The sequence below is a fragment of the Trichechus manatus genome, unplaced genomic scaffold (assembly GCF_000243295.1).
Source record: "Trichechus manatus latirostris isolate Lorelei unplaced genomic scaffold, TriManLat1.0 scaffold00171, whole genome shotgun sequence".
Lineage (NCBI taxonomy): Eukaryota > Metazoa > Chordata > Mammalia > Sirenia > Trichechidae > Trichechus > Trichechus manatus.
Window position 1 is genome coordinate 4,092,762 of NW_004444107.1, and position 25,829 is coordinate 4,118,590.

The 25,829-nt window shown below is 35.6% G+C and overlaps 1 protein-coding gene across 1 annotated transcript in view; it reads left to right on the forward strand.

Annotated features, from left to right (window-relative positions):
• The window catches only part of LOC101344422 (N-deacetylase and N-sulfotransferase 3), a 219,972-nt gene extending 198,773 nt beyond the window's left edge, over window positions 1-21,199 (forward strand). The window contains exons 12-14 of the mRNA XM_023741102.1: window positions 273-382; window positions 16,145-16,247; window positions 20,178-21,199. Coding sequence (XP_023596870.1) covers window positions 273-382; window positions 16,145-16,247; window positions 20,178-20,297 — 333 coding nt within the window. The 3' untranslated portion in view covers window positions 20,298-21,199. The remainder of the gene's footprint in view (window positions 1-272; window positions 383-16,144; window positions 16,248-20,177) is intronic.
• Window positions 21,200-25,829: the final 4,630 nt, after the last annotated feature.

Genomic DNA, 25,829 nt, shown 5'->3' on the forward strand with positions numbered 1-25,829 from the left:
GTCACATTTCTAAGCTCTCTTGGTCTCCTCAAATGACTGCTTTGTTTTCATAGTGATTTCAGTATTTCTCAGATTATAAAACATGACTGCATTTAATTAGGATGATTTATTTCTTGTTCCAGGTTATTAATGAGGATGACCTGACTAAGCCTAACAGCAATGCATATAAATCCCCTCAGGACCCTGTCATTGTATAAGTTCAGAGTGTAGACATTTTTCATTGTACAGTTAACATGCATTGTTCTTTTTTGTTTATTTCTTTGGTAATTCAGTTGCTAATTGTCGATGGGCAACAGCTGAGAACTGATCCAGCTACAGTGATGGATGAAGTGCAGAAGTTTCTGGGAGTGTCTCCTCATTATAATTACTCTGAAGCTTTAACGTAAGTTCATTTCTGATTAATTGATTGAAGTTTCAACAGAGAACTGACTTGAAAGAAATTGTAGTTTGGTGATGCAGTTGTCAAGTTAGCTGTTTTCTTGTTGTTCTTTTAGGTGCCGTTGACTCAATTTTTGACTCACAGCGACCCCATGTGAGAGAATAGAACTACCCCATAGGATTTCCTAGGCTATAATCTTTACGAGAGCAGATAGCCAGGTCTTTCTCCCATAGAACCATTGACTTGAACCACCAGCCTTTCTATTAGCAGCCAAGCACTTAACTGTTGCACCACCAGGGATCCTACCTGTTCCCTTACCTACTGATCATTTTACAGTTCAGCATTAACCACTTGGGAAGGAATGTGTCAATTGTATGACAAAGAAATATACTAAATCCTCTGTTGATTTCTAACTATGCTCTTGACCCATATCGTGGTACCAGATTGCAAAGATTTCCCCAGAAGGAAACTAGAAAAAACAAAACAGTTGTAAATCTTAAAACCAACAACTAACCCTGAAAGAGGCTACTTGAAATATAAGTTGATAGAGACTGAGCCTACCTAAAAGACGGTATTAAGGCCCCTTCTAAGTATAAAGATTAATTAGATAGCTTATGAATCAACTCCTTTCTCCACTGTGAAACTTCCAGAAATAACATCTTATAGCAAGAAATTGCCCAGTAGGTGACTGGCTAGGCAGAGAGTGCTGTATTGTTATTACTCTCACCTCTCCTTCAGAGGCCTCAGCAGTTACAGGCCTGGTTTGTTTTTCTTTTGCTAGTTCCCTCTGATTTTCTTAAATATTTGACTCTACCAGAGCCAGAACTAGGGTGAGGGGAGAGGCACTAGGGCTCAAAATCGAAGGAGTTACTCACTCTCAGGAATATGCAACTGCCTGATTGTAAGCACTTACTTAAATTTTGTGTCCTAGGTGCCTCTCCTGCCTCACCCTGATCTTGGCTCTGGACTCCATTTAGGATTTTAAATAAGACCTTCATTTTGCCTTGTCCATTTATAATGCTTGACAATCAGATTTATGAGGGTCATGTGTCATGTTTGTTTCTGTCATCCATGCATGAACCAACTAGAAGATACTGAGTTGGATGGGCCATGGATACGACTCTATTATTTTAGGCTTATAGACTGAGCCTACGAAAGACTCATAGAATCCATCCATTGTATTTCTCAGTGTAAAACTCAGTTCTGCAGATAATGAGTTTTCCTATATCAATACAGAAAGTGAGAAGTAGGCTTCCTTTACCTTTCAGCGCCCCTTGCAGTAAGATTGGCGGGAAAACATCAAATATGGCGTATATCTTGTACAGATCATATATGGAGACACAGTAAGTGAGATATTTTTGTTTAGAGGACAAAGGAGTAGGTGAAACTCAGGAGTTTTGAGCTTCCATCCTGAGAGTCATTTACTTTGTTGATACTATTAACCTCTGACCTGTGTGTTTTCTACACCAAGAGTACAGTTAGAGCTTAGTTCAAGTACCAACACAGATACTAGCCTTAGGTATTTAACATTCAGCTTGACCTTAAAGAAAGCTGAGTGATTTTACCTTGCAGTTAGAAATTCAAGTCCACTTTCTGCTTTATATCTTTTTAAGCATCTCTTAGGGGAAAAAAAAGAAAAAACTTTTATTTTCTAAACAGTTTTCTATTTCTGTTGGCTTATCTCTGGGTCTTTTTTATAGAGTATATAGCAAAGCATTGTATTTCAGAAGAAAGTAGTGAAGTATTCTATAAAGACATAATCTCTGTTTTCTTTATGGCATGGTCCTTGACCAGCAAGCTGTGTATTTGTCCCCTCTGCATCCAACTCAGAAGCAAGTTTTTTATTTATATATCAAAGCAATGTGCTATATACAAAGAACTGTGGACCACTTTGCACCTGAGATGTATCTGGCTAAAATTGCCCATTATATGATTCTCTAACCTGGTTGGGGGCTCAATAGGTGAAGTAGCAAGATAAGATATATATATGTGTAGTCCCTGAACCACAGTTTCCCATCCAGCAGGGTTGCCCAAGCCCTCACCCTGCTGATAGATAATGCACTTCCACTCAGTTTCTTTTTATATTTTCTTGTCAGTCATCAGTTGGCCTGGCATGCCTTGTAAAAACCAGCAGTGCACTTGTTGTAGAATATTTGGAAGTTTTGTGTCATTGTCTTAGGACTAAATTGTTCCTCCTTCACCTCATGCCCTTTGTGGTTGTTTATCTCAGTCCTGCTCTCACAGTTTAGTTACTTTTGGTGGAGTAACTCTTTCGATAGTTGCTTCTCTGGTGCTTTGAAAATGTTGGGGATAGCTGTGGGGTACAGAAATGTATATTCTCAGAAATGCCATGTACACCAGTTGGCAAGAGATCCTGTGTACATTTTGGTATTGCCTATTGATTTTCCTGCTAGTGATAGTGAAGACTATCTCTTTGGTGCAAAAAATAAATAAAAAATGTTTAATTTAGAGTCTTCTAAGAATGTTCTGACCTGCAAACAGATAGGAATTCTTAACTAACCACATAAATCCAGTGCTTTGCACTCAGTAGAATGAATGAAATTAGATCCATACAAAGGTTTTACTAGACAATCTTCACGTGAAAAACTTCTCAAATTTAAGAGATCTATAAACTGATTGGAGCCTTGGTGGCGCAGTGGTTAAGAGCTCAGCTGCTAACCAAAAGATCAGCAGTTAGAATCTACCAGCCGCTCCTTAGAAACCCTAGGGGGCAGTTCTACTCTGTCCTGTAGGGTCACTATAAGTTGGAATTGACTCGATGGCAACAGGTATAAACTGATTATATCTAATAATAAATTCCAGTATCAAAATTATTTTCAAGAAGAAGAATAATAAGCTTCCATTGTCAAGTAGTATTTATTCTTTATGTACAATCACCAAAGAAACCGTTCAAGACTTCCAAATTTCATACCAAGTCACTAGATAGTCTAGGATGTCCTAAAAATGACTTAGTGATGTCATCATTACACAGTGACTACAACATTGGACTCAAACATAGCAACAATTGTGAGCAGAGCACAAGACCGGGCAGTGATTTGTTCTGTTATACATAGGGTCTCTGTGAGTCAAAGCTGACTTGACAGCACATAACAACAACAACGTCATCATGGATTTTAAATGACATATTGGATATTTAAGAGAACAAATATGATTTCCTTAGTGAGTTTGAATCTGATTTGACATAAACAGTGTAATCTTCAAACTACATAAATGAGAATTTTCTCATTCAGTTAAGTAAATTAGCATATTACCATTCCAGTTCAACATAATCTAAATCCCTAAATTGTAAGTAGTCTTGATATACTGGCATTACTGTAGCTTTAAGTATTATCTGTGACATAGTTTTAAAACAGACTGATCATTTGAGGGAAAGCAGGAAAAATAATGCTTAGGAAGGAATTGTGTAAACTAAAATGAAAACTTTAAAGCTTGTAATTTTACTATGAAATACATTTATTCACAATTATACCTAGCCATCAATGACCATGGTGGAAGTCTTCACACTTAGAACTGTTAGTCAAACGCTTGAATCTGGCATCTTTATTTTTCAGTAAATTAACCTGTTTAAAATGAATGAAACCAGACTGAGTTGTATGAATTTTTAATATTAATTTACTGTAGAAACTTCAATAAATGGACAATGAGAGTTTGAAGGCCAGGGATTGCCTATAGCTGTGTTTGGTTTTGGTTGGTTGGTTTGGTGTGTTTTGCGGATGAGGCTCAGTTAAGTCATAAAGGACTGACACTACTTCAAAATTCAGAAGGACTTTAGTTGTTTTAATATCACACTCCCTGGCAACCAAATTTAGATTTCTCAGGAATTCTTTCCCAACCCACTTTATGTGAGTTTGAGTCAAATTGTGCCATATTAGAACATTTTTAGAAGCAAAAAATAGTGGCCATGTTGTTCATTGATCTGATACAATCTATTGTTTTGCTGGATGATCTGTGAAAGAGCACCTAGAAATGTTAAGAAAGGAGAGAGACTAGTCTACTCCAATTGTTATGATGAATTTGTTTTTTACAAGTGGTTGTAACCTTTCAAAATCAGTATACATCTATGTGTTCTAAGTACTTTACATATATTGCCTCAAACCAACACTATGTGGTGGGTAATATTTGCTCCATTTTTCAGATGAAAAAACTGGGGCAGAGAAAAATTAAGCCAAAAGTCATTCAACAAGTAAGCTGATGAGGAAGGATAGAAATTCAGTCAGTCTAGCTCTGGAGCCTACACTGCCAAACTCTAAAGTGGCACAAGATATTAGAACCAGAGAAAAACATTACTGTAATTTTTTACTAATGAATAGTATATCAACTGGAAGTGCTTCCTTTAAAAAACTGAAACTAGAAATGAGCTTTTAAATTATCTCAGAGTTTATTATGAAAAGAATCCTTCTCCAGACACACTAAATGTCACATTGCATAATGTGTAATCATAACGCGTTGTCATCTAGTCAATTCTGACTCATGGCGACCCCATGTGTTACAGAGTGGAACTGTTCCCAAGGGTTTTCTTGGCTATAATCTTCACAGAAGCAGATTGCCAGGGCTTTCTTCCGTGGTGCTGCTGGGTGGATATAATGAAAACCATATTGAGGTACCACTACATAACCATTGGAATGGCTATGTACCAAAAGACAAACAATATCAAATGTTGGCAGGAATGTGGCAAAACTGGAACTTTCATGTATTGCTAGTGTGAATGCAAAATGTACACCCACTTTGGAAAACAGTTTGGAGGTTTCTTAAAAATTAAAAGAAGCTTACCATACAACCCAATTCTACTCCTAAGAATGGACCCTAAGAGAAATGAAAACATATATCCATAAAGACTTGTAAGTGAATGTTCATAGCATCATTATTCATAAGAGCCAAAAACTGGAAATAATCCAAATGTCTATCAACTGGTGAATGGATTAACATAACTTGGTATATCCATACAATGGGGCACTACTCAGTAAAACAGAAATGTCCGGAAAAAAACAGAATCAGAATGCAGATCAGTGGTTGCCAAAAGCTGGGAGTGACAGCTGGAATTGAATGGGTTCAAGGGGATTTTCAGATAATGCAAATTTTTTAAAATAGATTCCAGTGATAATTATACAACTCTGTAAATTTGCTAAAAACTGTTAAATTGTACACTGACAATGGGTGAATGTTATGTGAATTATACCTAAAAAGAAAAAAAAAAGCTGTTAGCTTCTCCCATGTTAATAACATGATTGTTTTGGTTTTGACATTTACCTGTACTATATGCAATTCAGTATTCTCCCATGGAAATGGTATTTCAATGTAAAGGCATTTCAAACATACTTAAACTTTCTAAATGTAATCTAAACGTTCCCTAGGCTTTGCCTGCCCAAGGCTAGAATTGTCACATTTACGTTAATATAGAAATGTCACCAGTCTGAAGCTGGATCATTGGATATGTTAGTATCCTGTCCACAAGTCTCTTCCAGCTATTTCTAGCTGTCCCCGGGTGATATTCCAGACAACCTTAAAACCCAGTCCATTCTTGCTTTACTCTTTAACAAAGTTTTATTGAATGACTATTATGTGCATGATTTGGGGGACATAATGATGAACTAAGTAGGCAAAATCCCTACCTCCAGAATAGGGGGGACATAATGATGAACTAAGTAGGCAAAATCCCTACCTCCAGAATAGGGTAGAGATACAGACACTAAATGAAAAATAAAAGTTTTTCTAAATGCTCGCTGTCTAAAAGACTTTAAAGGAGATGCTCAGCCATGGCCACTGCTGCTGGTGCCTACATAAGAAGGTTGGTTCCTTGCTGTTTCACCAGACACCAGTGGTACTGAGGCTATTTATTGATTTGGAGGGACCTGCTGCTATCTGAATAGATACAGAGAGATCGTTGTCCAACCCCTGTCAAGCTTCTTGGGCTGTGAAATAGCTTTGCTTATGTCCTCAAACTCCCAAGTTGTGCCATCAACAACAGTCGCTTCACTTTCTGTCAGTGACTATTCTCTGTAGTGGACCAGACCCAGTCTCTCAGGCCACCTGGAAAACAGACATGATCTCCTTTCCACCTTCCTGTCCTCTCATCCCCCTGCAGACACACATCACTGCCCAGGAGCTGATGTACATAGATGCCTGGGGTTGGATGCCAACCACACACACATTTTTTCCTCAATAAGGCCCAGCATGACACCCTGCAGAGAAGACAGAAAAAACACTTTTTATTTTGATTCTTAACATGTGTGTATTTCTTAGAAAAACATTTTCTCAAAAGACCCTTCATTTTAACTTAAGTCATATGTGTGTTCCAGCCATGTATCTACTGTAAGGAGCATTAGCAAAAAAAATTATAACTTGTCTGGATTCTGAATTTTTATCATTTAAATATCTTATAAATAAGTTGGGAATCAATTGTAGAAACTGCTTATACCAAAATGTTAATGGAAAATATTACATCAAAAGCAGACTTCCAGAAATTTGTTTTACTGGAGCTTCCCGGCCTTCATGTACAGATTATTTAAATATTAAGTCTTTATTAATGATCTTGTCCTTCTGCATATGGAACTAATTTATTCAGTTGCCTTACTTGTTCAAACAAGAATATAAACAAGATGAAGACATATCATGTTGTATTCTGATCTCACACAGTTGCTTTAATAATGAAGAGAAACGGACTTTGCATAATTAGGATATAATTAATGCTTCATTGTCTCTAATACTCAAAGCAGTACAGAGGCAGAAATCTAAGTCTGCATTCTTTTCATAGGGCTATAGTCATAAACTCTACAAGATTAGCTGCATAAAGATAGACTACCCACCTCCACAAATCACACTCATATACACACACATTAAATCACACCATAATTTTTCAAGTGTGATTTTATTAATGTATAATTTACATATAATAAAATTCACCCATTTCAGGTATACAGTTAGATGAGTTTTGACAAATGGATACAATTTTATACATCACTACAATCAAGATGTAGAACATTTCCTTGAATTCAAGGTTTCCTCATGGCCCTTTGTCATCAATATTTTCCCCTCACCTCTGGCCCCTGGCAACCAATGATCTACTTTCTTTCACTTAACTTAATGTTTTTGTGATTCCTCCATTTTGTTACATGTATCCATATTTGATCCCTTTTTATTTGTTTTTATCATTATATGGATATACCATAATTTGTTGTCCATTTACCAGTTGATGACATTGATTGTTTCCATTTGGGGGCCATATGAACAAAGCTAGTATGAACATTCATGCACAGATCTTTGTGTGAACATATATTTTCATTTCTTGTGGATAAATATAGTGAGTAATATGGTAAAAAGGAGCCCTGGTGGCACAGTGGTTAAGTGCTCAGCTGCTAACCCACCAGCCGCTCCACAGGAAAAAGATGTGGCAGTCTACTTCCATATGGATTACAGCCTTGGAAACCCTATGGGGTAGTTCTACTCAACGGCAATGTGTTTGGTTTTTGGAATATGGTAAGTGTATATATAACTTCATAAGAAACTTTCCAAAGTGGCTGTAACATTTTTAATTTCCATTAACAAATTGTGAGAGTTCAAATTGCTCCACGTCTTTGCAAACACTTGGTTTTGTTTTTTTAAATTCATCCATTCTAGTGAGTGTGAAGTGGTATTTCATTTGTAATTTTAATTTACATCCTCCTAATGACTAATGGGAGCCCTGGTGGTGCAGTGGTTAAGAGTTCAGCTGCTAACCAGAAGGTTCTAATCTGTCTAAAGGGTCGCTAGGAATCGGAACCGACTTGACGGCAGCGGGTTTGGTTTCAGGTTTTTTGATGATGATGTTCAATAATTTTCATTTTTTTATTGGTTATTCACATATGTTCTTTGGTGATGTATCTGTTCCAATCTTTTACCCATTTTTTATTGATATTGTCATCTTTTTATTAAGTTCAGTTATATATTAGAATATAAGACCTTTATTAGGTATATGTTTTACATATATTTTTCTCCCTGTCTTTGGTTTGCTTTTCATTTTAAGTGTCTTTAAAAGAGCAAAGGGTTTTAATTTTGATGAATTTAAACTTATTATTTTTTCTTTTATGGTTCATCCTAAGAAATCTTTGCCTAACCCAAAATTACAAAAATTTTCCATGTGATTTTTTTTTCCTTTTTTTTATTTTGTTGTTGTTGAGAATATACACAGCAAAACATACACCAATTAAAGTTTCTACATGTACAATTCAGTGACATTGACTACATTCTTCAAGTTGTGTAACCATTCTCATCCTCCTTTTCTGAGTTGTTCCTCCCCCATTAACATAAATTCACTGCTCCCTAAGGTTCCTGTCTGATCTTTCGAGTTGCTGTTGTCAGTTTGATCCCATGTAGATAGTTCTTAAAAGACCAAATGCTCAAGGAATATGTTTTTTATTCTAAACTAAACTATTGCTTGGTTTTAAGAAGACTTCAGGGGATATTTTTGGTTTAAGGTTTAAACATGATCTCAGGGCAATAGTTTCTCGGGGTTCATCCAACCTTCATGGCTCCAGGATGTCTGGAGTCCATGAGAGTTTGAAATTCTGTTCTATATTTCTCCCCTTTTGATCAGGATTCTTCTATGGAATCATTAATGAAAATGTGTAGCAATGGTAGCTGGGTAGCATCCAGTTCTGCTCTCATAGCAAAGGAAGCAATAATTCATGGAGGCAATTAGCCACACATTCCATATCCTCCTATTCCTGACTCTTCTTCTTCCTCTGTTGTTCCAGGCGAATAAAGACCAATTGTTGTGCCTTGGGTGGCCACTTCCAAGCTTTTAAGACCCCAGGCACTACACATTGGACTAGGAGGTAGAACAGAAGCACTAAACATGTTATTAAGCCAATTAACTGGAATGTCCCATAAAATTAGGACACTAAACCTCCAAACCAAGAAACCAAATCCCATGAGGTTAATCCCATGAGGTTTTTAGTTGTACATAAGCAGCCTCAGGCTACTCTTTTTTTTTTTTGGTTGTTGTTGTAAATATGTCTATCACACAGCTTTTGCCAGTTTGACTTTTTACAGGTGTACAACTTACTGATAGGGATTACAATAATCAGCTGTGCAGCTCTACCCTTAATCAATGCAATATTTTCAACACCCTTAGCCCCCCCTTCTCCCCTCCCTTCTAACCCTGGTAACCACTAATAAACTCTGTTCTCTATACATTTGCCTTTTCTTACCTTCTTATGTAAGTGAGGTCATACAATATTTGTCCTTTTGTGATTGATTTCACTCAGCATAACCTCTTCCATCTCCATCCATATCAAGACTTCATTTCTCTTACTGGCTGAGTAGTATTCCATTGTTTTTTGTTTATCCATTCATCTGTTGATGGGCATTTATATTGTTTCCACCTTTTAGCTATTGTGAATAGTGCTGCAATAAACATTGGTGTACAAGTCTTTGTTAGAGTCTCTGCTTTCAAGATTTTAGGGTATATACCTAGGAGTGGAATTGCTGGGTCATATGGTAGTTTTTAGTTTTTGGAAAAACCACCACATTGTTTTCCACAACGGCTTTAACATTTTGCATTCCCACCAGCAATGGGTAAGGGTTCCAATTTCCCCACATCCTCTTCAACATTTGTTATCTTTTGTTTGTTTATCTTAGCGATCCTAGTGGGAGTGAAATGGTATCTCACTGTGGTTTTGATTTGCATCTCTCTTATGGCTAATGACACTGAGCATTTCTCCATTGTTTGGTTGCCATTTGAATGTCCTTTGGTGAAATGTCTATTCAAGTCCTTTGCCCATTTTATTATTGGGTAATTTGTCTTTTTGCTGTTAAGCTGTCAAAGTTTTATTTATATTTTGGGTATTAGATTCTTGTCAGATACATGGTTTTTGAAGATACTCTCCCAGTTGGTAGCTTGTCTTTTCTTTTTTTTAATAGTCTTTCGATAAACAAGTTTTTGATTTTTATGAGGCCCCATTTATTTATCTTGTCTTTTGCTGTTTTTGTTTTGTTTAATTATATTAGATAATCCATTGTTAAAAGCTAGGCCTGACAGTGTTACCCTTGCTTTTTCTTCTAAGAATTTTATGGTTTTAGTTTGTACATTTAGGTCATTAATCCACTTTCAATTTGTTCTTTGTGTATGGTGTGAGGCATAGATACTGCTTCATTTTTTTGCATGTGGAAATCCAATTTTCTCAGCACCATTTATTAAAAGTCATCTTTCCCCTTCGAACAGACTTAGCACGCTCGTCGAAATCAGTTGATCATAGACGTGTAGGTTTATTTCTGGAATTCTATTCTATTCTATTTCAGTGGTCTATGTGTCTGTTGTTATACCAGTACCAGGCTGTTTTGATTACTGTAGCTGTATAAATGAGCCCTGGTGGCACAATCGTTAAGAGCTCTGTCCTGTAGGGTCGCTATCAGTCGGAACTGACTCAATGGCAATGGGTTTAGTTTTTTTTAGGGACCCTATAGGACAGAGTAGGACTGCCCCATAGGGTTTCCAGAGAGCGGCTGGTGGATTCGAACTGCTGACCTTTTAGTTAGCAGCTGGGCTCTTAACCACTATGCCACCAAGGCTCCCACAGCTGTATAGTATGTTTTAAAATCTGGAAGTCGGAGTCTTCCTACTTTATTTTTTTAACATTGTTTTAGCTATTTGGGGCCTCTTGCCATTCCGTATAAAGTTGAGGATTGGTTTTTCTATTTCTGTAAAGAAGACTGTTGGAATTTTGATCGGGATTGCATTGAATCTGTACAATGCTTTATTAAATCTTCCAATCTATAAACATGGAACATCTTTACAGTTATTTAAGTCTTCCTTAATCTCTTTCAGCAGTGTTTTATAGTTTTCATTGTGTAAGTGCATCATGTCCCTGGTTAGATTTATTCCTAGATACTTTATTCTCTTAGATGCTATTGTAAATGGAATTGTTTCCCTAATTTCCCTTTCAGATTTCTCATTACTGGTGTATAGAAACCCAACTGATTTTTGTTTATTGACCTTGTACCCTGCAACTTTTCTGACTTCTTCTATTAGCTCTATAAGTTTTCTTGTGGACTCTGGGATTTTCTATATATAGGATCATATCAGAGCCCTGGTGGCACAGTGGTTAAGAGCTACAGCTGCTAACCAAAAGGTCAGCAGTTCGAATCTACCAGCTGCTCCTTGGAAACCCTACGGGGCAGTTCTGCTCTGTCCTGTAGGGTCACTATGCAGCAGAATCAAATCGACAGCAGTGGGTTTGGTTTTTTTTGTTTGTTTGTTTGTTTTAGGCTCATATCATCCACAAATAGAGATAATTTTACTTCTTTTCCAATCTGGATAGCTTTTATTTTTTTTCTTATCTTACTGTTCTGGCTAGGACTTCTAATACACTACTGAATAGAAGTGGTGAGAGAGAGTGAGCTTCTTTGTCTTGTTTCCAGTTTCAAGGGGAAAGCTCTCAGTCTTTCCCCATTAAATATAATGTTGGCTGTTGGCTTTTCATACATGCCCTGAATCATACTGAGGAATTTCCTTTCTATTCCAATCTTCTTTAGGTTTTTCATCAAGAAAGGGTGTTGGATTTTATCAAATGCTTTTTCTGCATCCACAGAGGTGATCCTGTGGTTCTTTTCCTTTGTTCTGTTGATGTGGTGTATTATGTTGATTGATTTTCTAATGTTGAACCATCCCTGCATTCCTAGAATAAATCCCACTTGGTCATGGTGTATGACTCTTTTAATATGCTGTTGGGTTCTGTTTGCTAGTATTTTGTTGAGGATTTTTGTATGTATATTCACAAAAGATATTGTCCTGTAGTTTTCTTTTTTTGTGGTATCTTTGTCTGATTTGGGTATAAGGATTATGTTTGCTTTATAGAATGAATTAGGGAGTATTCCTTCCTTCTCTATCTTTTGGAAGAGTTTAAACAGTTTCAGTATCAATTCTTCTCTAAATGTTTGGTTTCCCCAGTGAAGCCATCTGGTCCAGGACTTTTTTTTATTGGGATGTTTTTTGATGGGTTCATTTGTTATGGGTCTGTTGAGACTTTCTATTTCCTATTGAGTCAATTTGGGTAGGTTGTGTGGTTCTAAGAATTTGTCCATTTCAACTAGGTTTTCCAGTTTATTGCCATACTGTTGTTCATAATATTCTGTCATAATTCTCTTTATTTCTATTGGGTCAGTTGTAATGTCCCCTCTTTCATTTTTTAATTTGGTTATTTCCATCTTTTCTCTTCTTTCCTGTGTTAGTCTAGCTAAAGGTTTGTCAATTTTTTATTGGTCTTTCCAAAGAACTGACTTCTGGTTTTATTGATTCTGTTGTTTTTCTGGTTTTGATTTTATTTATTTATTCTCTGATGGTTGTTATTTCCTTTCTTCTGGTAGGTTTAGGATTAGTTTCCTCTTCACTTTCTAGTTCTTAGAGTTGTCGAGTTAGGCTGTTAATTTGAGATCTTTCTTCTTTTATTATGTAGTCATTTATTGCTATTAGTTTCCCTCTGAGTTTACTGCATCCTGTAAGTTTTGGTATGTTGTGCTTTTGTTTTCATTTGAATCTAAGAAATTTGTGATTTGTCTTTTGATTTTTTTCCTTAACACATAGGTAGTTTAATAATGTGTTGTTTAATTTCTATATGTTTTTGTATATTCCAGGTTTTTTTCTGTTACTGATTTCTAGCTTCATTCCATTGTGGTCAGAGAAAATACTTTGTATGATTTCAATCATTTAAATTTATCAAAACTTGCTTTGTGACCTAAAATGTGGTCTATCCTGGAGAATGATCCCTGTGCCTATGTGATTTTTTCCAGAATTTTTATAGTTTTAGCTCCTAGGTTTAGTTCTATGATCCATTTCAAGTTAATTTTTACATACAGTGTGAGGTAAGAGTCACTGTTCATTTTTTCCATATAGATATCCAATTGTTCCAGTGCAACTTGTTTAAAAGACTATCCTTTCCTCTCACTGATATGAAATACCTAGAAAAGGCAAATGTATAGATATTAGAGTTTAATAGTGGTTACCAAAGGCAGGAGGAAGAGGGAAAGGGAGAATCATTGTTTAGGAAGCACTGAGCTTCTGTTTATGGTAATGGGAAATTTGACAGTGGATACTGGTGATGGTAGCACAATATGATCAATGTAATTGGTCTCACTGAATTGTACACGTGAAAAATGCTGAATTGGTAAACACTGTGTTATCTGTATTCTTACAACAAGTTAAAAAAAAAAAAAAAGACTATCCTTTCCCACTGAATTATCCCTTGGTGTCTGTTTTTGAAAATCAGTTGACTATATATGTGTGGGTCTATTTCTGGACTCTTTATTCTGTTCTGTTGATCTAGTGTCTATCTCTAGACAACATCTTAACTACTGTAGCATTACAGTAAACCTTGAAATTAGGTAGTACAAGATCGCCAACCTTTCTTTTTCAAAATTGTTTTGGCTTGTCTAGGTCTTCTGCAAGTTCAAATGCATTTTAGAATCACCTTTTCAATTTCTACAAAACAAAACAAAAAAAGTCCATTGGGGTTTTAATTGGGATTGCCAGAATTTATAGATAAATTTGGAGAGAGCTGGTATTTTAAAAATATTGAGTCTCCTAATTTATGAGCATGATATATATAGCTCTCTTTTGTTTCCCCAGGTATTTAATTTCAGCAATATTTTGTCATCATTAGTGTACAGATATTGCACATATTTCATGTTAAATTTATCCCTAAGTATTACATGTTTTATGCTAATTTAAATGTGTTTCTATTTCAATTTCCAATTGTTCACTGTTCACACTATAGTTTTAAGCAAAATGTTGGAAGCAGCATTCTGAGAAGGAGTATGGATTGAAAACAAAAGGAAGAAGTGATCCTAAATGGTAACTCTTTATAATGAAAGAGAAAATATACCAGTCAAATCACTGAATAACAAAAGCAATGTGGAAGAGTTATCTTGTAGACTATTACTTTCACTTTTATATCCAAGCATGGAACTTACTGGTTTATTCACCATGAACAATAATACAGATACACCCAGAGAGAAGTGAAGAAAAAAAGGCACTAGACCTGGAGACAGGAGGCTTAGACTTTAGTCATGACCTGCATGCTGAAAAAGTCCAAGATAAATAGACCTTGGAAGCATTTTCTTCTTTTTAATTTTTTATTCAACTAATATTTGGTGAGTCCTCACAAAGTGGCAAACCCTATACTAAATGCTATAAAATGGAAAGAATACTACCTGCCATATCCTTAAGAGGTTTTAATGAAGGCTCAAATGTGAAATAGATATATGAAATATTTTGGCAAACTATAAATTTGACACGTTACTATTATTTCAATTATAAATACAGCATTTATAGATGCTGTTACTTTAATACAGCGCTCAGGGAGAAAGGAGAAAATGGCTCTGGAAAAAATTAAATGGATTATAGCTAGAGAACCCTTAAATTAATCCTGTCATGACACACCATACCTATTCACTCTGTATGCTGAGCAGATAATCCCAGAAGCTGGACTATATGAAGAAAAACAGGGCATCAGGATTGGAGGAAGACTCATTAACAACCTGCGTTATGTAGGTGACACAATCTTGCTTGCTGAAAGTGAAGAGGACTTGAAGCAGTTACTGATGAAGATCAAAGACCACAGCCTTCAGTATGGATTACACCTCAACGTAAACAAAACGAAGATCCTCACAACTTGATCAATGAGCAACATCATGATAAAGAGAAAAGATTGAAGTTGTCAAGGATTTCATTTTACTTGGATCCACAATCAATACCCACGGAAGCAGCGGTCAAGGAATCAAAAGACGCATTGCATTGGGCACACCTGCTGTAAAAGATCTCTTTAAAGTGTTGAAAAGCAAAGATGACACCTTGAAGATTAAGGTGCGCCTGATCCAAGCCATGGCGTTTTCAGTCGCCTCATATCCACGTGAAAGCTGGACAATGAATAAGGAAGACCGAAGAAGAATTAACGCCTTTGAATTGTGGTGTTGGTGAAGAATACTGAATATACCACAGGCTGCCAGAAGAACGAACAAATCTGTCTTGGAAGAGGTATGGCCAGAATTCTCCTTAGAAGCAAGGATGGTGAGACAGTGTCTCACATACTTTGGACATGTTATCAGGAGGGATTAGTCCCTGGAAAAGGACATCATGCTTGGTAAAGTAGAGAGCCAGCAAAAAATAGGAAGACCCTCAACAAGATGGATTGACAGAAGGCTCAAGCTTAGCAATGATTGTGAGGATGGTGCAGGACTGGGCAGTGTCTCGTTCTGTCATACATGGGGTCGCTATGAGTGGGAGCTGACTCAACAACACCTAACAACAACAACAACATGACACACCAAAACTCTTTCTCTTCTATTACTCTTTCGTTGTATGGTACAAGTAATGTCTATATGCATAGACCTGGATGGAGCCTGACTTGTCATTTGTAAACTCTGCAGAGGAAAAGGAGTAGGTTTGAAATTTATACATTTTCTCTCCCAGATGAAGGAGATATGCCTATTAATTTCTATTAATAGGAGACCTTGTGCTGACAATTTTTCTGTTAGGAATCTGGCAAACTCACCAATCTGACAGATGGGCTGGGAATTCAGAAGTATGCCAAAAGACTTTATGCAAAGGGATGTAGTCAAAAATTATGCCAATTTCCCTGGTTATAGATTAATGATGTCCAAATAAAAATGTTTATGTCTTTGGTCATTATATCTTATAAATCACTTGAAAAAGACTTTTTTTTTTTTTTGGTTTTGTTTTTTGTGTGTTCTTTGTTATTTTTTAATTTTTTTTAGGTTTGATTCTCATAAAGGTTTCTGGTGTCAATTACTAGAAGAAGGTAGAACAAAATGCCTTGGGAAGAGCAAAGGAAGAAAATACCCTCCAATGGATTCTGACGTAAGTATGGAGCTTAAAAATACAAACTAAATAGCCAAACAATAAATAATACCGTATCTATTTTCTTAGAAAAATGTTTGAAAATCAAAATTCAGCCCTTCTTGAACTTAAAAGTCTGGATCAGGAGCGACACTTGGATTTCAGTACATCTCGGTTGCTTGTTTTGAATTTTTCCAGTGAAACTTGTCATGCAAGAGTAAAGGAAAACAGTAGAATCTTCTGTTTTAAATCAGAACAAAGCAGGTAACAGCTCATTTCAAAAAAAAAAAAAAAATGATACCTTCACAGAAATTTTAGCACTAAAAATGTTAACTGAAACCAAGACAGCAAATATATCAACTAAAAACTGAAAATAGGGCAAAAAAAATTTTTTTAACCACCTAATTCACTCTCTAGTAGTGTGACCTGAGTAATAATATTAATTACTGATATTATAAACTAAGCTTTAAACTGTTAATATACTGACAAGATAAAAGAATTAATATATTTCCCAAATGTCTAACATACTAGCAGATAATTTAGGCATTCTGGAAAAGGGAGACATGCGCACTTTGATGTATGTATCTAGTATTTCATGCTCATGCTGTTTAGAATGGTGATGTGGTAATTACTATTGCAGTTTTCTCAGTTTGAAGATCCTGTATTTTTACTGTAATGTTTATTTCGTATATATTAATACATACAAATTAATATTATTTTAATTTTGTATCAGTCCTGTTAGTATATAGCTTGGATATAAAAATGTAAATAGATTAAGATTTGTAAAAAAATTTTGAACTTGGAAATTAAGATAATATTTGGGATTTTTACCCATATGTGTAATACATTATGTTAACTGAGAATTCTAGAATGATCTGAACTTACATGAATACTTTTATCCAAGAAGACTTTGCGGACCTTCTTTGTGTCAGTCTTGATGAGACAGAGCTTGTTCTCAGTAAGCTTATAATTAAATTCTACCTAGAAGGCATTGTGGAGGTTTTTTCTGTTTTGATAAATAAATTGCATTCTCAGAACTCCAGTTTTCTTTGGTTGATTATTAAATTATACCTTCAGAGCACTATGAAAACAATCCTAACACCTTAAAAGAAGTTGAGGGCCAATTTCTCTAGTATTTCAAGAAAGTAATATAAAATATATTTTTATTTATGTAAAAGCTATTTCCCTGTATATTTATGAAAGCTAAAATGTTTAAAATACACTGTAAGATAGCTTTCTTAGCATTGTATTACTCTTGTCTAACATAGCTAATACTGGGATATAATACTAAATTTGGTGGTAGAGAAGGATAAGAAAAAATATAAAAAACATAACCTTTCAGGATATCAATTCTTCTATATCTCTCAACAAGCTTACTGTGTAATATACACTGGGTTTATTTGTGGGAGCAAAGTGGCTGATTTTGTGCAAATAGTGTCCACAGAAGAGGCAAAATAAAGGAGCCTTCATAAAGGTATGCAAACAAAATGTGTGGAATGGATTAGTCAATACTGTCACCATGTGCTTCCCTCTCCTCCTAGTACAGAAAAATGCCAACACCCCTCCTCAAGATTGTTACCAAAACATCATAGAATGCACTTGATCCTGGTCAGTCAGGAATGGTGCTGGCCTGTTTTCACTTTAACTTTATCAACATATGTTGTAGCAATAGGAAAAAAACAGACATGTCCTAAATTAAGACCACTAAATTTATTATTTCTCCAAATCAAAAGTGAATTATTGTTTAGTTTAATAATAGATGAATAAACAACCTGATATGGAATTTACTATTGATTCCTTCTTGTTATCTTATTTGTTATATCATCAAAGTATGCATTATTATTATTACTTCTAATTATATTATTCCACGAGTTTGCATGGACTAGTCAGGCTATTAAAATTAGTATACATCCCATGTGTAATCTTACCATCTAAAATATTCCCCCTTCTGAATTGTCAGATAACAGTGTGTGTACAGTAAGTCCTGCATATTACTGAGTTCTGGCCTAGTAACATTCAGCCTGAATGTAACAGACTCTCAAATATGGCATGTTCTACTTTGCACATCTAGAGCATTTATATTACCATGAAGGAGCAGAGCAATAAGAGGAAGAAAAGGGGGACTTGATAATGGACTTATTTGAGAGAAACTGGGCTAAAGATACACTTATACACATAGTAGGGCAAAGGAGATTTTTGCTACAGAGGCAGCGCTGCTACAGGCAGCCAGGTAATTCCAAATGATGTCCAAAAGGCTAATAAGCTCTGGCATGATTGAAGTAATCCTCAGTATCGAGAGGTTCAATCTACACTCCTGGATCCCAGAAGGTTCAGTTTTAAGTCAATTAGGATATTGGATTTACACATCTGGAAAATATTAGGAAGTAAGCTGGCAGTATCTCCGCAGCCCCAGACTGCTGTTGTTCCAAGCAGGACCTCAGTTATAAAAAGGAACAATGCAGAGTGAGATGTTAAGAGACAACCCACTGGGGAAGAACTTCAGAAACTGACTCCATGCAAAAACCTAGGACTCACCCCTGGATTCCAGATCTGGTTGGCGGCAAAGGAGGCACAGACTAATCAGGCTCCCACATGTGGTATATGGGAAATATAACTTATGTTTCTCTGGTATGAGTGTGCTAGCTGGGCCTATGAGTGGTTTTAGAACTAATGTCTGAGGGAGACCAAAAACAGAAATTGAACAGGGACTGACACACACACACACTTATAAGGTTTGAGTTCTCCCTAAATAACAACAGTAGTTAGAATAAAGCACAAATATTCAGTTTCATTCTAATGATCATCATTATGTTATGGTAAAATTATTAATACAAAATGAGCCTTTTTTCCATAGCATTTAAAATAGGGTACCAGATACATTTCAAAAGAATAGCACAAGGAATTAAATATAAACACTTTTAAAAGGTTTAACTCAACTAAAAATTTCAGAATAGTTTGGGAGTTACAGATACAGGCATCCCCCCTTCACAATATTCCTGACAGTAATCACTCAAACTTTGTATGAGCTCCTCTAAAGACAGGACACACCATCTCATAATGCAGCCCCTCCAATTTTTAGACAGTTTCAATATTAAAAATTCTTATTAAGGGGCACCTACATCTTTATAAAGGAGCCCTGGTGGTGCAGTGGTTAAGCACTCAGCTGCTAACAGAAAAGCCGGCAATTCGAACCCACCAGCTGCTCCACAGGAGAAAGATGTGGCAGTCTGCTTCCAAAAAGATTACAGCCTTGGAAACCCTATGGGGCAATTCTACTCTGTCCAATAGAGTCGCTATGAGTCAGAATTGACTAGATGGCAGTGGGTTTGGGTTGGTTTGGACAGTTCTATAAGTCATGATAGTTTAGGAGGCACTCATCTCTTTCCTTGGGTCAACTAATTAAAATACACCAGATTAAAGGTAATAATAAGATACTGGTTTACCTACTGCATTTTTTTAAGGCTATCACAAAACTGTTTTAGCAATAAGTATTTTGTGTATGCCTTAAAACACCCCTTAAGAAAGTTATTAGTCTCTAAATGTAAATGTAAAATAATGACAAAGGAGTATTTTATAGTATAGATTTACCAAACTAACTCTCTCTCCAAAGCTAAGATGACTTTAATGGACCATAATAAGAGACCTAATCAGTTATTACAGCTATATTTCTAGCAATTCAATCTGCTTATTTTAACATTTAATTCTGTAATCAAATAAATTACATGTTTAATACTAAACCTCTTTCCCTGGCAAAAACTAGTGCATATATACAGCATATATTTTAAAAAGCAAATTCATTTTGTTTTTATTGTGCTAAATAGTTGACAAGCATAGTACAAATTTTAATCCAGATGTGATATACTTGATACAGATTTAAACACCATGAAAGAATATGAAATATACTTTAATAAACAAAATCATATGTACTTTTATATCCTCCTCCCACCTCAGAGCAGAGCGTTTCTGTCAAGCTATTATCGAGATCGCAATGTGGAACTCTCAAAGCTGCTGCACAAACTGGGGCAGCCTCTGCCATCCTGGCTGAGACAGGAGCTGCAGAAAGTGAGATAGCACTGAGGGAAAACGTCTTGAGGATTCATCTTCCATGAAACACTCACCTTTTCCAAAGCTTCCAGAAGCTACCAAATGGCTGTTGAAAAATATACCTCTTCAAACGAGAAAAAAGAACAAAGTTCCTTCCATGTGCTGGCATATGGATGGTTAAAAAAAAAAAAAAGAAAAGAAAAAAATGTCTATTACAAGCCTTGAGGCCTATGGCCTTTCTCTTAACCCATGTCTGAGCCTGTGGGATTATTGTAGACTACTGTGCACACATGTGAAAGTCAATAACAGCAACCAACATAAATATCAAACTCAAATGCAGAACTCTTCCATTTCATAGTAATATTTACACTTTTATATATCAATTAATTGTGTCTTTGTAGATTTGTAGGCCACTGTTTGCCTGTATAATGTTTTATTATTTTTGATTCTGTAAAGTGACCCACAATCAAGAAGTAAACTAGACATCACAGTGTAGCATAAAATGCCAAAAGCATCACACCCTAAAAAAAGTTTGCCAAAATTCAAATCCACTGAAGTATTGAGAAACATTTGTAAATTACAATTTGTGCTAGAACAGAGAGTGGAAAAGTTGCATATGAGCTTTATCTGCATAAAAAAAAAGTTTAGTGCTATAGCAAAAAAGAAAAGTGATTTATCAGATTATGTAGTCTGGTGCATTTATGTAAAAATTACTAACTCCTTTGTCATAACGTAATTGTTGCACTGAAATATATATTGTAGAGTTGTTGGATGGTAATAGAAACACACTGACTATACTAAAACAGTAAATAATAAAGTGTACTATCCTCCAAAAGGGAGAAATCGTAAGGATCTAAAGATATATCAAGGAGCCCTGGTGACACAGTGGTTAAAGCACTCAGCTGCTAACTGAAAGGTTAGTGGTTCAAACCCCCAGCAGCTCCGAGGGAGAAAGACATGGCAGTCTGCTTCCATAAAGATCACAGCCTTCAAAGCCCTATGAGGCAGTTCTACTCTGTCCTATAGGGTCTCCATGTGTTGCAATCAACTCAATGGCAACAGGTTTGAAAGATACATCACTGACAACTCTGTCCACTTGCTGTGAGTTGCAAATCTATTTCAGTAGTCCTCACTGATTCTACAGAAATGCATGTATAGAATCTAAGATATGTGTTACCTCAAAAACACATTGACTTTTAAATATGAATAGCTTTTTAAAAAATGTTCCCCAGACAAAATCTACTAAATGAAAACTAAGGACACTTTCCATAGATGATGTATTTAGACTATTTACATTCAAATTTTAGAAAAGCTACATTTTATTTTTCAGGTAGTTCAAAATGGAATTGTGTAATGTAGAGATTTATAACAAAAAAATTAATATATGATTTGTAATCTGATATTTGCAATGATAATTTTAATACAATGCAGAAAAAAAGCAGGTAGAGTCCCATTTTTAGAATATTTCATACATCACTCTCATGGAAGACAACAGAACATAGTTAAAACTAAATGCAAGAAGTACAAAGATGAGCAAGGCATGGTTGTTGAAGTATATTTATAATTAAATTTTAAATGACATAGATGACTAATAAAGTATTCAAAAAGAATAAGGCATCCTTATTTTCCAGTGTTAATATTTACTTAATCTTTTATATGTACTGTATGCATAAATAAAATTTTAGTAAATAATGTACTGCTATGATAGACAAGTCTTTATAAAATGTTATCAAAAGAAAAAACTAAGCTATACAAGGAAAATCTATAGCCCAATTCTTTCATTTTCATTATAAAGTGCAAAACTAAACTCTACCAATTGTTCACTAATTGTGAGATCCTTCCAGTTACTGTAATTTTTTAAACTTATATAATTAAAAATGAAATTCATTTTAAAAGTTTTATGTACCCAAAGGATACACTAATTTCTAAACAATTAGGAGAAAAAATTGGAGAAAGAACCAGTTGTTAAGACTTCTGCTATAAAGGCAAAATCAAAGTCATTTGGAAAAGTATGGTAACTCAGTCTTCATGCTAACAAGCTGCCTCTTTTGAAGCAGCACTTGCCCAACATCTGAGGAAAATAAGTATAGTCTTTTATCTCCACTAATTTAATTTAAGGAAATTGGCTTAAGAGGGTCAAACATAGTAAGAAAAGGCCCCAGCAGTTGCAAACAGTTTCATGCTATCATTTTGGCAACAACATTACTACCACTAAAACATACATTTATGCTTGGATGATGAGATGTGCATTTAAACTTATAAACAAAGCAGCTTAATTGGCATAATTTTATTTAGGTAAACTGAGTCAACTGAACTGCTCACCCTTTAAAACAGATGTACAGATTTGGATGCTAATGGATGCTTGTATAATGAAAGGGGAAAAAGCAAGCGATCATACAAAAATTTAGTCGCTCACAAATACATGTATTTGCCTAGAACAGCAAACCTTTGAAAGGATTTTTCCCACTCAATGTGTGTTGGAGGCAGCACCAAATCCTAGAGGACATGCATACTTTCTACATTGTCTACTCCAGCTGGTTATTATGCTATTCTGAAAACAACATAAATACAGATGAGGAAAGAATGAGAGATGAGGTAATTTAAAAGTAGCTTTGTATAGAATTCCCCTTTTCATTGCTTAAAATATGAAACTTCCTCAGGAAGAAATGAAATGGTTTTTTCAATGTTTATAGCTGTAATATTCTTGTCATTCATATTGAATGAAAATTACTGGAAACATTTTTTTCTCTGAGTTTTTAAAATAAAAAACTGGATATACTTCTGGTAGTAGCATGGTAGCTCATATGTACAACAATAAACTCTGATAAGAAAATGAAGAATACAAGCCTGGTGATTTTAGGTATAAAGTAGGTATTTGGTTGATTGTTTTTGCCTGGGGCAGAGGGAGGTGGTTATTAGAACTAATGTAATTCAAAATGAAGAGACGTATGGAAAGCTTCCAGTAAGAAATAGTATTTTTTTAACAATATAACCTTTCACAGATCCTTTTCCTCCTAAATTTAGGAGGTGCTTGCATGTTTTAAGTTCTAATAGCTGTAAAGCAGCTCATGGGATCTGCCACTCATGGGATCCTAGAATATGAGAACAACCTACAGCTGGTACCTAACAGACGTGAAGACCTGAATTAATATAGCATTTCTTATTCCCGGTACTCTGCTCTTCTCCTCATAAATGGGCTCTTTTCTTTCCGTACGGCTTTAAAGGGTGTTAATTAGTGTCTCTTTTACAAAATGTAGACATCAAATGACCTCATGTTGCAACCTCTCACTGTCTCGGTGCACCCATCGGATTCCCCATAGGCTTGTCTGCCAACACACACAGTGCTCCAATCTGGAATACACATGACTCCCAATTTTTTAACCAAATATGCCATTCTATGGTCCATCTAAGGAGCTCTAGTAGAGTAGTGGTTAGGCACTTGGCTGCTAACTCAAAGGTAAGCATCTACTCCAAGACCAACTGGTAACTGGTTAATCTGATAAACCACCGCATCAGTATTAGTGGCTTATAATACTTTATAATATGCTTTCCAGACATATTGCACTGTAGTCTCCTTGAGATACATTTTAGCCCCAAGGAATGAGCCACTAATGGGGAGCCACTGAACTGGTCAAATATTTTAGTGTGAAGGTGTTTCTCTAATTTCAAATTAAGCTCTGTAGCTGACTCTGCCTGGTTACCACCTACACCATAGCTGCAGCCTTTTCCTGCCCTCTACCCCCACTCATCCACAAACAGTTGGCAGTCATGGGAGGGGCAATGGATATTCTGTGGTGGACAGTCCTTAAGAAAGTATTTCTGAGATGATCATCTCTTCACTTCATCCAAAGGCAGAGTAATTTCATAAGGTCAAGCCAAGAATTTGGCATTTGCGAATGACAGCTAACTATATAGTATGACATTGATTCTGTCCCCAAGGAAATCTAGACTCTACTTTGAGTAAGTCTCTCATCTATGGCTAAGGGTACCTAACAGAATTTGGTGGGCACTTCCCCCATCAAATGCTACTACTAGCTCTTGTCATTTATTGTCCCCAATGTGTTATCTGTAAGAGTTCTCTATATATTCAGTACTCTTCACAAATCTTACAGAGTAGAATTTATTCAATCATTAGTACATGAAATTTATTTTTTTAACCTCCCCTTGCACCTTCTTCCATTAATCATCTTACTATCTTAATATTTAGGTTTCTATCATTTCTCAGTCTATTCCCAAAAGTTATAAATACAAATATTAATAAATCACTTAAATTGGTTCCAGCTAGATTTTCACAGTCTCCTTGGGAGCATCTCCTAGAGAAAGAATGAAGAGTGTCAATGGATATTTAAGAAAAGACATTCACTTGCCAGATTCAGGTCAGATATCTTATTTACCTAGCAACTCCTTTGAAGGAAATCAAAGTAAATTTCACAAAGTAAATGCTCACAGCATATTGTCTCCAAGATATTGTTAGGATGGATGTATTTGCCCACATTTTACCATACAGAAAACTGAATTAAACTGAATGAAATGTGAGACATTTCCAAAGCACACAGAATCTGTGACAAATCCTACATAAAACTGTCTACATCAAGCTGCTTCCTAGTTATGAGGGAATAAAGTGTAGGAAATGCCTGCTGTCTATATTTCTGATGCCAAAATGCTCTATTTCAAATCAATAACTGAAACGGAAAACAGGTCTTGCTCTTAAATATTATACATAATTTATACAGTTGGACCAGAGAAGATAGTCTTCTTTATTTGGTAAATAGTATTCTAAATTTGAATCTTTTTCAGTTTCAACCATTTTAAACGGAAATAGAAGCTCAAAATACTATATAGTCTTGGGGCTTTAATGTATCATTTCAGAAGTTAACTTATGTCCTTCAAAACAAACAAAATTTTTAAAGGCCCACAAAGCAAATACTAATAAAAAACAGTGTATTTCACACGAGTGAATAAATTTATTAATTCGTATTTAAGATTATATTTTTTAAAATGATAAAAGTTATGAAAATATAATATTGACAAATTCTCACTCTCACCCTTGATCAAGCTGATATGACCATATTTCTATCCTGGATTAATCCACAGTACAATTAGAAAAGCAAAGAGAGTGTAGTGGACTGTAGTCCAACATCTGTTCTTAAATAACATTGGGTAGGTCACTTATCCTTTTTGGGCCTCAATTTCCCTGTCAGTGGAAGAAGTCATGTGATTATTGGTAGAGGGAGGGGGCCACTTTTCCCCTTGCTTCATTTTTCCATGCAGAGGTGCATCAGTTATTGCGACATTCTTTGACTCTTCCTGGCCCTCACATACTCTGCCACAAGGGAAGAGCCATGAATTATCTAAGTGGTAAATTTAGGAGCAGAAATTGGTCTTGAGTAGCTCAAACCCTCCCCCTGCCCCTTACTTTCTTTAGGATCCATCTACCTGCAGAGAACAGACACTGGTCTGTTCTCGGCCTGTGGTAAGTTTAGCAGAAATCAACATTTAAGTAAAGCCTCAAACATAACCAAAAGAAGAGACAGATACAAAAATAAAAACATAAATAGG